This window comes from Ixodes scapularis, unplaced genomic scaffold, assembly GCF_016920785.2.
Source record: "Ixodes scapularis isolate PalLabHiFi unplaced genomic scaffold, ASM1692078v2 PGA_scaffold5__190_contigs__length_132052651, whole genome shotgun sequence".
NCBI lineage: Eukaryota > Metazoa > Arthropoda > Arachnida > Ixodida > Ixodidae > Ixodes > Ixodes scapularis.
In genome coordinates, this window is record NW_024609880.1 from 63,702,093 (window position 1) to 63,715,932 (window position 13,840).

A 13,840-nucleotide genomic window follows, 5' to 3' on the forward strand; every position below is an offset into this window, starting at 1 on the left:
AACCGACCTTAAAGTGGCATCACAGGACTATGAATCCCTAGAGGTTGGGAATTGTATGGAAGTCTACAGGGAATACACTAGTCTGTCTCAGTATCGCAAGTTTCCTGCGGAAGGGCATGTCTGAGTACCTATGCAGAGATCAAGTCGTCTGCTACTTGTGCAGGGGTTGCAGTAATGTCAGAACAACATTGAGCTCTGATTGGCTTTGATTGGAAGGATATGGGTAGACTTCGATGCCAGATGCCTTGAGGTCTACCCACAATTTATTTTCCTATCGGCTAATAAGAGCTTGGCATTCTGACATCATTGCAACCCCCGTGCAAGAAGCAGACAAACTTGTGCTCCGCACTAGGTCTTTTATGGCGGAGCTGCTAAGGGCTAGTTTCCCCAGTGTCAAGTCCGTGGACAAACAAATGTCGATACAAAACTCCAGGCAGCTACCGCCATCTATAAGCGAGGGGGGCAGGCAGACAACTGGCTTGCTGGTTGTCTGGTTGCCACCGTCGCCCACAGATGGCGGCAACCTTTCCAGCCAAGCTAAATTTTTCTAGGTGTCGTCCATGAGGTTATGCTAGATATTGTCCTTGAGGTCGCTTTGGACGTCATCCTAGAAGTCGTCCTTGAGGTCGCCCTAGACATTGTCCTCGAGGTCGTCCTAGACATTGTCCTCGAGGTCGTCCTTGACGTCGTCCTCTAGGCACCGTCCTAGACGTCGTAAAGATAACAGCTTTGCTGGTCCTCCATCTTCCCGTGAAATGGAAGGGCTCTACTTTTTTTTTTTTTTTAAGTAAATTTTAGGATAGAGGTAAATTCTGCCAAAAGTTTTCGTTTGTTTCCTGGCTTCACTTAGGGTGTCTCCTTGATGTGTCCCCTGTCTCGGTATGAACTGAGGTTATTCAGGTGAAATCATGAAGCAAAAACGTCAACTGTTCCTTTTTTTTTTTCTATTTAAAATTAGGGGTGTCGCGAACCGGTCGCGGTTCGAGTTCGACCAAGTTCGACTTTTTCGAACTTTTAGTGAAAAGTCGACGAACCTTGTATTGAGGTTCGACTCATGTGCGCATGCGCGATAGGCTGGCCACTTGGCTTCGGATTGGATGGTAATGGCTAAGAGATGAATTAAGTGCAGCGCTGATTGGCTATTTCAGTCAATACAGTACTAAAAATTAAGTTATTAACTTCTTTAGTGATGAGAATTAGTTTCTTTTAATTGCAGCTGTTCACAAAATAAAATAACCTCTTGCATAAAAAAAAAATTCTCCAAACCTAGACATGCTTGTATTAAGGTCTGGCCACACTGTCCATAAAGTCGAACCGGTCGAATGACTCGAATCTGGTGAAAAGTTCGAAGGTTCGTCGAACCGGTTCGACTCAGTCGAACTCCGGAAGTTCGACCAAAAAATCTGGTTCGACAAAAGTTCGCGACACCCCTATTTAAAATTTATTAGAACTTCGAAAGTACGGTTAGGTGTTACAGTTTACGACAATAAAACTGACATGGAGATCAGTGGATTCCAACGATTCCAACAAAACAACGTAGAACAAAACGTTGAAGCTGTTTGTTGCCACGGTTGCCACAGTGGCTAGGTGACGCAAAATGCCAATAAATTTGTAGCCCTTGCTTTTTTCTTCTATTTAGTGTATTAAATGTATTATTAACATAACTCTTTTGATGACAAAAATAATTTAAAACATAGGACCATAAGCACATTAAAAACTAGGCTATCACTCCTAGAGCACTCTATAGCTCCTTCGGAGCAGAGTAGCGCAATCTAGAACGCCGCCTCTCGGCGACTAGCGGCGAACGCCCGGAGGTTCCAACTGTGGTCAGAAATGCATGGAGAACGTGAGAAAATCGTTGTTTCTTCAGTATTGTGGGGTCGTACGGAATGGCAATTGTTTTTGACATAATAATGGAACATTTTAGAATAATTTGCGCTAAGTTTTGTGCCCCGCAAGGACGTGACTTTTTTTAAAAAATTGCCTGAGTGGCATCATGCAGCAGACGACACGGCGACGTCACACCATTCACGTGACCCGCTCCGGCCAACCCGAAAAGCCCATCTCCGCTGCGAGCAAAAATCGTCTGCTTCAAACGCCATTGCCTTGGAAATTGCCTTCTCAAAATTTGCACATGCATCCGATATTATTAAAACTTTTATAAATGGTTTAGTGCTTTACTAACTTCACGACAGACTAGTTTTGAAAAGTGTGAACTCGCCGTTCATCTTTTAATCAGCCGTGTTGTGTCGATCTCCATGTATTCTCCCATAGGGCAGGCCGCCCCCTGGAACCCTGAGTACCACGTGACTCGCGCCGAGCCGCTCTGTCGGCCATGTTGTCGGCAAAACACGGAGTTCAAAGGATTGCGCTACTCTGCTCCGTAGGAGCTATATAGTGCTCTAGTTCCAACTGCGGTGAGAAATGCATGGAAAACGTGAGAAAATCGTTGTTTCTTCAGTTTCGTGGGGATGTGCGGAATGGAAATCATTTTTGACATAATAATGAAACATTTTAGAATAATGTGCGATAAGTTTTATGCCGTACAAGGATGTAACTTTTTTTTAAAAATTGCCTGAGCGGCATCATGCAGCAGACGACACGGCGACGTCACACCATTCACGTGACCCGCTCCGGCCAACCCGAAAAGCCCATCTCCGCTGCGAGCAAACATCGTCTGCTTCAAACGCCATTGCCTTGGAAATTGCCTTCTCAAAATTTGCACACGCATCCGATATTATTAAAACTTTGATAAAGTGTTTAGCGCTTTACTAACTTCACGACAGGCTAGTTTTGGAAAATGTGAACTCGTCGTTAGTTTTTTAATCAGCCGTGTTATGTCGATCTCCATGTATTCTCCCATAGGGCGGGCCGCCTCCTGGAACCCTGAGTACCACGTGACTCGCGCCGAGCCGCTCTGTCGGCCATGTTGTCGGCAAAACACGGGGTTCAAAGGATTGCGCTACTCTGCTCCGTAGGAGCTATATAGTGCTCTAATCACTCCTATCCAACGCCTCGTCGCCTCGTCCCATCATACATATTTTTCAGGATCAAATTGTGTGATCATCATCATCAAACGTTCATCACATGATTCGGGATTTAATTTTCGGCGGCTTGCACGACGAAGCTCTTTCGATTTGTTTGGTGATCTTCATCGTCTCAGTATCATCCCTCATCGTTCTACCGTCAGAGTGTATTATCTTAAACTTATGTACTGCCCCTGAAGCAACCGAGCGGACCGAGCGGACTGCCGAGGGTCTCCATCAGTACTTTGAAAACCCTCCGCACCCCCATCAGTCGTACTGCAAGCTTCTAACGGTCGTTTGCAGCAGCAAGGGGTCTGTAGTACTGTACCAGCCATTATGAACCACGACATAACACACCTCAGCTTTTGCATCGACGAGGACGATGACGAGGTGATCATCAACGAAAACAAGCTCAAGGCATCCGCGGTGGCTTACGTCATTCGACGTATTCGCGCTGGCGTCTCCGAACCCGAGGACAATGGCGGTGAGGTCTGTGTCGGCGGAGATGCAACGGAGCATTTAGCCCGTAAAAAAGAAAAGCCTTATTCTCCGAAAGAGACGAGTTGTCTAGTCTCGAAAGACGACTCTCGGGGATCTTTAGACCTATTCGAAGACTGCGAAACGGCGGAGGTAGCAACCCACCCGACGCCTGATCAGACCGACCGGCAAGATTCTTCCGTCGACTGCATCACGCTCGCATGCTCGCCGAAGAAGCAGAAGGCGCTGGAAGATCGAACGTCCCTAGGAGAACAGACGACTTCGGGACCACCGCAACCGCCGTGTAGCCAAACCGTGCCTCCCGGAAAAGTGCCTACTTTGGAGGAGATTTCGCTTGGAACATTGTTTTGTCGCAGCATCGACCTCGCTCGGGACGATGAAATACAGCAGGAACAACCCGTCGTTAGCTTGGATGAAGACAAAAGCGGCTCTGCGAGTTCTTTGGAGGATTCCAGCAGGGAAGTAAAAGCTCACCAGTGGATCGAACAGAGCTGTCAGACGTCCTTCTGTTACGCGGAACGGCCGGCGCAGACATCGGCGCCCGCCCCTGGATCGACACGTAAAGTCGCCATGTCAGCTAGTCCGCGGCGTTTCGCCAGGACTCCAACGCTGAGGTCGCCGTTCGGGCCTGTCGAGAACCTTCCTTGCAGTGAGGGAGGCGCGGCTTCTCCGCGTCGGCGCCCGTTACCCGGTAGCTCACCGTCTTGGATTCCGGCACGCGGTGCGGTCAAGGCTCGGGGCTCGCCTCGTCAAACGGCCAAGTCCAAGGAGTCGCCGAGTCCCTTTAAGTTGCCGTGCAACAGAACGCCCTCCTCGGCGCCTCGGTCTGCCGGACGGATGAACTCCCCTTGGGCGGTTGAGAGTCCGGTTGCCAGAGTGAGTAAGCTGTGTTTGTAACACCTTCAGGTTAAAGAAAGCGGGACAAGCTCTTTCCACTTTAGTGGAGTGAACGCTGGAGAGGAAGCGAGTGAAATGGAGGAAACCACCAATCACAGTGACCATAGAGCTTTGTGGGTGGGACTTGTGAGTTTACTTGAGTGAGAGGAGAGAGGAAAGGGGGAGACAACGTTTGGGCAGTTCCTGCGGTACGGCCTACCAGAACTGCACAAACGTTGCAAACGACCGATTCATCGTCTGCTGCCGGGCTCGGGCGCATGCCCTTTTCCTCTTATTCCACCGATTCTCTTGGAACGCCCGAATGTACGAAGATGGCGCTGATGTCAAACAAAATGGCGCCGATCAGAGCCATATATAGAGAGTTGGGCCAATCATTGGGAAGTATAGGAGACAAATGAACAGGTGCCATTGGCCAAAAGCGGGCTGGGCGTGTTCCAGGGTGTCTTCACAAATTGGAATGTGGCCAACCAGAAGCCGGAAATATCCTGGTGGTGGTCGCGAGAAACAAAATTAATAAGTGCGTCAGAGTTACTCTCAGTGACTGAAAATATGGTGCACGTGATGTACCAATCACGGTCATCCAACATCATGGAGGAAGAACGCGACTAGCGGAACAATCAACATAATCCATATGCCAGGCGTCGAAGGCCAGGAATCTGCCGTCGGAGCGGTCACGCACTGCCCGAGCAAAATAGAGTTTGAGCGGCACTCTCGATTCTTACATCTTTTTGCCCAATCATAATTGAAACATCACGTGCAGCATATGTTCGACCATGAAGAGTTACTACATTTAACCCTTACATGCTTATTTCTCGCTACCACCGGTAGGGAAATCTTTTGGCTTCTAGTTGGCCAAGAGAGCATGTCAAGCCCTCTTTCTGCGTCTGGTGCACGCTCTGGCTCTACCCGCTCCTCTTATTGACCAACCTCTCCCAGTATACGGCTCTGAGAGCCCTTAGTGGAATGGTCTATGGGTCTCAAAGCAGCCCCAAGATCGGAGACAATCTTCGTAAGTTGATGTCAAATTGGTCACGGTTGAGTTGCAAACCTGCGTCAGTTAACTTTCGGATTCCGCTCTGTACATACCTTCTGATGTAGTGAGGCAAACGGCACGAAACCAGGACGAAGGAAATTTTAACATTGCGTGTATTTGCGGAAAAGTGGGCATTGTGACTCAAAATATTATTTGCCTTTCGTTTCATGGTGCCAAGTGTGGGTAGTCGCCGACAGCCTAAAGGCTGTCGGCAAACTACCTACACTTGGCACCATGAAACACCATGGCAGCAAACTAATAAACCCGAAATTAGGCTTGTGGACAATTGACTTCCCTATTATAAATCTGATCAGAAAAAAACTGGGTATAATATTTTTTGTCCATTTCTAGTATTGAGTGTGTGCATTCGATGACCCACAACTTTAATTATCTTTGGTGGTTGCGTCTAAACCGTAGAAAACGGCACATGACCACAGAGAAGAGATTGAGCGCGATCAAACCGGCCGATTCCCGATCGGCTGTTTTTCGGCGAAAAAAAAAACGAATTTCGAGCTGCAAATTGTGTTCTGGGTAGCTGGGCGCTCATAGGTCATGTACAAATAAAAACGTTGCAAGCATGAATACCCTGTCAGTGACCCTTTAACAAACGCAGGCCATGGCGAGTCCTGGGTGTATTATGGCTTCACAGCCAATGAGATTACGGCGTTAGCTGGTAATAATAGGCCACACCCCACATTCCTTCGCTGTCAGTGACTGTAGCGACATCTCCCAGACAATGTTTACTTCATTTTTATTTTTTTACAATATTTTCAGTACATTCACGAGAAGCCTGCACCCCCCCTTGTCCAGATAGTGAAACCCAAAAAGTCACCTTCCGCTAAGGTAAGTCGGCTGGGCCAGAGAGGGAGGTTCCTAACTTGCCAAGTTTTCTTAAATGCTTAGCATTTGTAGGGCTAGCTCTTAGTGTTTTCGAGTCTTCAGGATGTGTCCTTGATGGTGACGTCACGGTGTTCGCACAATGTCATCGGCATCTTAAAAGATTTGCCGTGATGGTCATCGTGTGAGTTCACATCACATCACATCACATGACGTCATGTCATGTTACACCGTGAGGTCGTGATGTCACATGACCTTACCTGACCTGACATCAAAGCGGACCTATAAATGCTATGCACTTCGAGCACATTTGGTATGTGCCAAAGAGACAGGCAGTCTTTTTACTGCTTCACATGGAACAATGTACATTGTGCAGTCCCTATGTGCCATTGCATCAGCCCGGGTGACCACAGCCAGATCCAGGGTACCAATGGCGCCACTTTCGGCCAAGAAGTACCAGTCGTCGAATATGGGCATCCTTTCCAAGGTATTTTTTTTACTGCTTTCGCAGTTTTAGAAGTTGTTTCTCTTTAGTATACTAGGATGTTGATGCAGCTACTTGTGTGCCAATGTGTGTAAGTCGTTACCAAGTGCATAGTGTAGTAATCTCGTCGCCAAAATGTTGTATTAAAAGCAGTCACCCGTGAAAATAAGAGGGAGCGCAGAGCCTACGTGAGCCTGCAGAAGAAACGGGGTCTTACATGCCGTAGTGATGAGGCAAGCGCCGGCGGGGCCCAAGGGCTGAAACGCCCGGAAGAGAGGAGACGTCCAGCCACGTCAGGGTCCAAACACTTACTCTTTTATTCAGGGGGAAACAACCCGGGGGCACGGCCCAATGGGTGTACAATAGCGCCGCCTGGCCACGGGTATTGCTGTGGCGTTTCGTGGCGCCATCTAGTTAGTGTGGCGAGTGACTTAAATGAAAAAATTTAAATACTACACATAGTTCTTCTTAAGATTGTTCACTTTACTCTCTTGTGTAGTGTAAAGAGATGTCGTGAACCTCCCGAGGTTCGAGTTCAGAAGGTGTAGGAAATTTTGAACCTTTCTAAGGTGTGAATTCACAAAGATTTTGCAAGTTTAGAATTTTGCAAACCTCAAAATTTTTGAGGTTTCTGAAAGCTTGAGTTCAATGGTTTCAAATTTCTTTTTGGCACAAGTTCTTGAATTTCATGAAAGCCCAAGTTCCACAGTTTTTAATGCATGTCTTTGTTTTATTTACATTTTCTATCCTATATCTTCAGGTGTGTCTTGACATACAACAGAATACATATTTTTCTTTCTTTAGCTGATTAAAGCTGGAACATCTGTTTTAGCATGACATTTTTAACAAGCAGTTCATTCAGACAACTAACGGGTGCCTGTTTACAAATAACCTAGGTAACAGTTGCGGTAGTGGTATTAGTAGCACTAGTGGTAATAGTAGTAGTAGGGTACTCTATTTATTTTTCTTATTCAAGGACAAAAACTTAAATAATTTGTAGTTGCATGTTATTTAGATATATTGGGTATCTCAAGTCACCAGGCTCGATCTAAAATGGATCGTAAAAATCGACGCCTTCACGTAGCAATCTAAACTTTTCGTCAAAGGTGTATTTCACAGGTCGGTTTTTTCTTGTGAAATTACAAAGCATAGCTTTTTTTCTGTAAAACATAGGGCCAAGAAACGTGCCAGGTTCAATGGCGGGCTGCGACACAGACGACCAAGTCGGGTAACGGGGCGAATTTGGTGCTTGTATTGATAAATGGCGCAATCTCCCTAACGAGGCAGCTTGCAACCACCATGGTTTATTCAAATGAACATAATCTTTTTGTAATGTACCTTTGGTTAAAAAATGAATGCAAAAAGTAAAAGCAAAACGAAGGGAAAAAAAGTGTTTGCATAACGACAGTGCTTTTGCTGCCAGCAGATTGTGTCTGCATGTCGTCTGCTTTCTCTCGCTTGTCGGCTACATCCTCGGGCACTGCTCCAGACGCCATGTATCAATACGTGCACCAAACACACTCGGCAACTCGACTTGGTCGTCTGCATCGCCGCCCCCCGTCGAGCCTGGCAAGTTTCTTGCCCTATATTTTTACGCGAAGAGGGCTACGCTTTGGAATTTTACAAGAAAAAACGGACCTGTGAAATACACCTTTGACGAAAAGTTTAGATTGCTACGTGCAGGCGTCGATTTTTAAGGTTGATTTTAGATCGAGCCTGGTCACCTGGGACGCCCTATACAATGTGTCAAGACTAAGGGCAATGCAGTCAATGGGAAAGTTTTTTATGACAGTGATTTAAAGTTGGAAAATTCAAAGTTTTTCAAACCCTTTGGTTAAATCTTAAAACCTCAGGTTCGAAAAAGGTTTCAGCATCTTTAATAGTAAGTAATGTAAAAATACTGGCATTGCAGTGCAGTTACCAACACACTGGTTGTTAATCATCCTTGACACTACTGCTTAACTGCAGTGATTAGTTAATCAAACTTCGCGTAAGGCCAATCCTCCCAATTATATTTTGCAATGAAGACAGGAACGAGATTTTAAGGAGCTTGTCCATTGAACATTGAACTTTCTAAACCGTCTATTTTAACTCTCTACATCAAAAAGGATGTTTCAACATGAAATGTGTACCAGCTTGCTCAGACAACTAACGGCTGCTTGTGCTCGAGTGCTTTAAAACCTGTCAATTTTCTACAAAAAAAAAAAAAAAAATGTAGACAGGTTGTAAAGGAATGCATTTTGTTAAAGGTGCAAATCCTTGTAGAAGTTATTTTTGTGTTGCTTTCCACTGTTAGGCTGGAGTGAACCAGTACGGTCCCCTGGAGCCCTTTGTCATCAAGCACACTGGTAAAATACGGATTTTATAATTTCATTATTTCCGTTAGTGCAGTCGGCTACTTTGTACGAATATCTCTAACCTCATTTTATTTTCAGTGCCCGAAGCATCCCAGTGCGAAACCGCCAATGTAAGATTTCACCAACCTTTTTTTTTTTTTTTTCTCTTTTTGTTTCTACATTTATTTTATTAATCTTTTTCAGGATATTGAGGCATCTGTCATTCAAGTCATTCGGAAATGAACAACCGAAAACTAGACTACTGTGGCCTCCGTCGTTTGCTAGCGCTCACTCCTGGCTTTTATCGGTCGTTTTAGCCGTGTCGGATTATTTGTCTGGCTACACTGGGCCAATTGAAGGATTTCCGCCTTTTTCTGCTACGGGCGAAATCGACGATATGATAGCAGTCGCCGCTGCTATGCATGCGTGACTCGGCTGCGCTAGTAGTCTAGAAAAGTTCGTTTTTAACTTGAACTCAAGTGCATAATCGCAGTTGTTTGCTCCAAATTTGAGCGAGATGGCGGCACCTAAAATGATTGACGGCGCCCGTGTGCTGGTCGAAGCACTACGAAAACAGGTTTGTCCAATTTTCCTGGGTTCGGTTGTGTTAGCGACGCACGTAAATTTGCCCGTGTCCATTTTTTTCTTTAAATTTTTTCCACCTTTTTGTTTGTGCACTTGGACTTTATTTCTATCGTTCCCATATTTAGCCTTTCTAATGCAGTGGTTGATTTGTCGGCACGAGTTGCTAAAAGGTTGGCGGGCGCTCGCTTGCTGTGACAACCATTTTGAGCACTTTAATATAATCGTCAAGTCTATTTATGGTAATATGCTTAGACAAAGGCCAATCGGTGTGCCGCTCGACATTGGATTTGGTCGAACGCGAAGAACACTGTAATCGGGTCAACACACTTGGACCCAAGGACTGTTTGTTGCTCCGATCTCCCCTATCGCGCGCTTGTGTTGGCCGATAGCCGCTGCAGCCATCACTCGACCTGTCTGTATTTATAAATTTTGCATGCGGCGATTTTGCAGCTGCGACGTCGCTCGTGCGGCAGAAGAGGCATGCTGGAGGCTTCGGTGCTCAATGCCTCAGCTGTGAAATCGCAAGCAAAATCATATCATGTGAATCAGACTTTAGTCTGGTATTACAAGACTTGCGCTGTGTGGCATTTCTCTGTATCTGTTTGTTATTTCCAATCGCCTGATCAGATAAACGCCTGTGTAATGGCATCAACGTAAAAGGTAGGCCAGTACAAATTGCGTACGGTAGTATGGTGTCATTGCAAGCTGCAGCGTTTAAATGGTAAGCCAATAATCATGATTGTTGCACGGCTTGTGAAGGGAGAGTAACATCATCTTAGTCATATTTTAATCTTATACTTTGTGTGTGTTCACTATGATCTCTATTTTTGCACATCATTCTATGCTCTAATAAAACTGAAATGCTTAAAACGTCCCTTGCTTATCACTTGTTCATGATGGCATAAAGCAGGGAACAGTGAATTTGAGTGTCCCGTAAGCCTCGCCATCATTCATACATATATCAAATGTCGCTCAAGTAAACCATGTTTTCTTATTTGCTCTTTCTTTTTATAAAACATGTCATGCTACAAACTGGCAAATTTTACTCAAAACATGTTTGGGCTAAGAAGTAAATCTGCCAGGTGACTTGACTTGTTCTAGATTACATTCCAGGTTGGGGGCCATTGCTGGCGAACGTGAATTACAGGGGGCGCTTCTCTAGCTATCATCATCATTGTTTGTGACGTCGCGGGTGGGAAAGTCTGGGACAGACCGACCGCACAGATCTTGGATCCCTCGGCTTGTCAGCTCGATTCATGTGCTGTTTGGGTAACGTGCGGCAAAGCCTGTTTCATGCACTGTGTTTATGTAGTGCAGTGATATTCGTAGGAGGACCTTGAAATCGTGGCACGCATAGTCATGCTAACAAACACTTTTGGTGCTAAGGTGTCGAAGTACTCGGATGGTGGTGTGCTGTTCTGTACACCAGTACAAAAAGCTGGATGAAGAAACGAGAATATTCACTGCTTTCCACCACTACAATATCAACCACGGCGGATAGGGTGTATATTTTATGATTCAGACAAAATAATACTGAGAAAGGAATGTCTTACCGGATTGAAAATGGAAAAGTGAAATTCGAGTACCTCTCGCGGGCGTAGTAAACACCTCGGTGAAAGCGACTCTGTGTATCCTGTTGGTTCCAATGTGTTCTGTGAGTTCTGGTCTCTTATTAGTTCCAAGTTGATTCCTATCGAATTTTGTAAACCAGTAAACAAATATTTTCTCAAAATAACTGGCATGAAGAAGCGGTGACTGGACTCTGGAGTAGTTTCATTTAAATCCCTGCTTAATCACCCAGTCGATGCGAAACTTGCGAGACCCCCCTCCACAATCAGTCTTAAATGTAGTACTTCAGCGACACTTAACGTCCCAAGAAATGAGGTATATACTTGCTATGAATGACTAATGTATATACGTTTAAATTTGTGGGCCAAAATACCCATAATGCGTCACATGCTTTTCAGCGAGCGATTTTAAATTTGTCAACAATTTTTAGTAAAGATTAGAAGAAATGAATCAATTGCCTGAATTTGCCGGGCATATGTCCGACAATTTAAAAATTAATGAAAATTTCTATTTTTTTTTTTGAGCAGAAGTCGCGATATAACAAGCTTCTTTGCCACATATCCGATGCGGAAGCAGCTGTGCGTCAGTTGCTGACGAGCATTTGCTCGACAACTGTGAGTCACACTTGGATAGAAGTGTCGGTATCGGCAAGCTCATTGTAGCTAAAACAAGTGTGCAACGCTTCGCAACACAACTGTGCACACGTGCACAGCTGAGAGGACTGCACGTCGTTTATTTTAGTGAATGCAAAACCTTTTTCTATAGAAAGTTTCAGATTCAAAAAAACAACAATCGGAGGCTGTGAATAGCCCTGATCAGAGTGTCAAACCGGAACCGAACCATTATTTTTAGCTGAACCGGAACTGAACCGAACCAAAATCTTTTTGCCGCCATCTTGGAACTGAGCCAGAACTGAACTGGAAAAAAAATATAATAAACGGTTCAGTGTAATTTTTTTTTCTTTCCAAAATAAGTGTCTGGGAAATAAAAATTGTCAGCTGTATTTCTATGTAGTGATTGAATTGTCATATCCTAAATTGCAATGTATGAGAAATTGTATTTTTTTGGCATTTTTGTTGGCACAACGGATAATCATGTATCACGTGGTCATGCGCATCATGGTGTCAAAAAATGCTGTCAAATAATGTTTCGTCACGTGGCCTCTTGATGTAGTCACGTGACTCGCTGCATCAAGTCGACTTAAATTGAGAACGTTACTATATTTATGAGCGTTGTCGAAACCATAAGTCACATGGCATCCCGACTTCTATCCGCCAGTAACCTAACACTGCGAAGGACTCGATTGTCATGAACCCGAGTCAAGTGCTTGGGTTCTTGACCATCAGCATCGCCAAACATTTGTGTTGGCTCATGTTCAATCAAAGATGAAAATCGCCGAACTATAACAATGTCTAAAGTTCAACCCATGCTTTATTCTTTGCCGACCCCAGCGCGTGCCTATGATGAACACCAACGGTAAATAATTACCGTCGGATCACGTTGCCCCTTGTTCTTATTGCGAGCTGAGGAGGGGAAAGCTGTTTCATTTATTTTTTCTGCGTCTGTCATTGAGCTGGGCGGAAAACTAATGGGTGTTTTTGCGAGTTATCAACGTCGGGGATTAGTTCTTATTGGTATTTACTGAAACTGCAAAAATTGTTGCAAGACCTGTGTTACGTATACACATCATTGAGGCACCCAAACAGTTTTCGTTGTTGCTGAACTCTCTCAAAAAGCTGTCCCCAAGAATAGAAACATTGTAAGGACTAAATATGACTTATTAATCTAACAATAAATATAACTACAATTGTGTACGGGGAGGGATACCAGAAAAGAAGGACCCTAGTGGCCTCGGAGGGACGGCCGAACGCTGGCAGCTGCTCAACCTCACAGGAGTTTCGTTCTCAAGTCCTTCCCCAGGCTTTGACCACCTCCCTATTTTGTTTGAACTTCACAACTTTTGGGCGCAAAAGAAGAAATGGAGGATTACTGTAAACAAATGACACAAACATGTTTGTTGATTTGACACCCTGCAACGGAGGAGAAAGTCCCTCTGAAAAAGAAAAACAAATCTGGAGGAGCTACGAAAAAAGAAAAGAAGGGGGGGGGGGGGGGGTTGAAAACATACTGTGTTGTAATAACTCCTCTGCTCCGCAACTTCGGTGCAGACCAGACAGCGTGATCCCACCCGGAAACTACTGTTTGCAAAATCACTCCTGCCAGAAAGTGCGCTTTCGTGGTGCCAGACGCTCGTGCCGTTCCTCACGACGCTGCACCAAGCAAGAATAATTTTTGTCTCGAATACATGGCTTGTACTGAGTGCGAATTTTTTTTCAGCATGCATTCACACCACTGAATTTTATTTTCCCAGCAAGAACAAGTCGCTGTAATCACCAGCATATAGTGCGATGATTTCAAGTGGAAACCACATTAAACAGGTTAGTTTTCTGGTTAATTGCAATGTTCTCAACACTAGAAAAGTGGGTTTCCAAAGTGTAAAGAGTGCTGTATATATAGCAGTCTGACGATGATACGTGGCAGCCTGATAACATGTTGGAGCATGTGTGACTGATAA

At 44.9% G+C, this 13,840-nt stretch overlaps 2 protein-coding genes across 3 annotated transcripts in view; both read left to right on the forward strand.

The window, feature by feature from the left end:
* Positions 1-2,954: 2,954 nt before the first annotated feature.
* LOC120839188 lies at positions 2,955-9,354 on the forward strand. Its single transcript, XM_040209446.2, has 6 exons — positions 2,955-4,400; positions 6,229-6,297; positions 6,668-6,778; positions 9,072-9,123; positions 9,211-9,242; positions 9,316-9,354. Exons 1-6 carry the CDS (start codon positions 3,363-3,365, stop codon positions 9,352-9,354), a joined length of 1,341 nt encoding a protein of 446 aa, XP_040065380.1. The 5' UTR covers positions 2,955-3,362.
* A 23-nt stretch (positions 9,355-9,377) lies between these two features.
* LOC120839186 (2-hydroxyacyl-CoA lyase 1) overlaps positions 9,378-13,840 on the forward strand; it is a 72,761-nt gene continuing 68,298 nt past the window's right edge. The window contains exon 1 of one of the 2 annotated variants that reach the window (XM_040209445.2): positions 9,378-9,688. In XM_040209445.2, the coding sequence (XP_040065379.2) occupies positions 9,629-9,688 (60 nt within the window). In that variant the 5' untranslated portion in view covers positions 9,378-9,628. The remainder of the gene's footprint in view (positions 9,689-13,840) is intronic. The other variant, XM_040209444.2, reaches the window with a different exon arrangement.

Excerpts from the sequence above, each read along its gene's own strand:
- LOC120839188 (XM_040209446.2), top strand. The coding sequence starts at position 3,363 with ATGAACCACGACATAACACACCTCAGCTTTTGCATCGACGAGGACGAT. Across the intron at positions 6,779-9,071 it reads ATATGGGCATCCTTTCCAAG|GCTGGAGTGAACCAGTACGG; the intron begins GTATTTTTTTTA and ends TTCCACTGTTAG. Across the intron at positions 9,124-9,210 it reads CTTTGTCATCAAGCACACTG|TGCCCGAAGCATCCCAGTGC; the intron begins GTAAAATACGGA and ends TTTTATTTTCAG.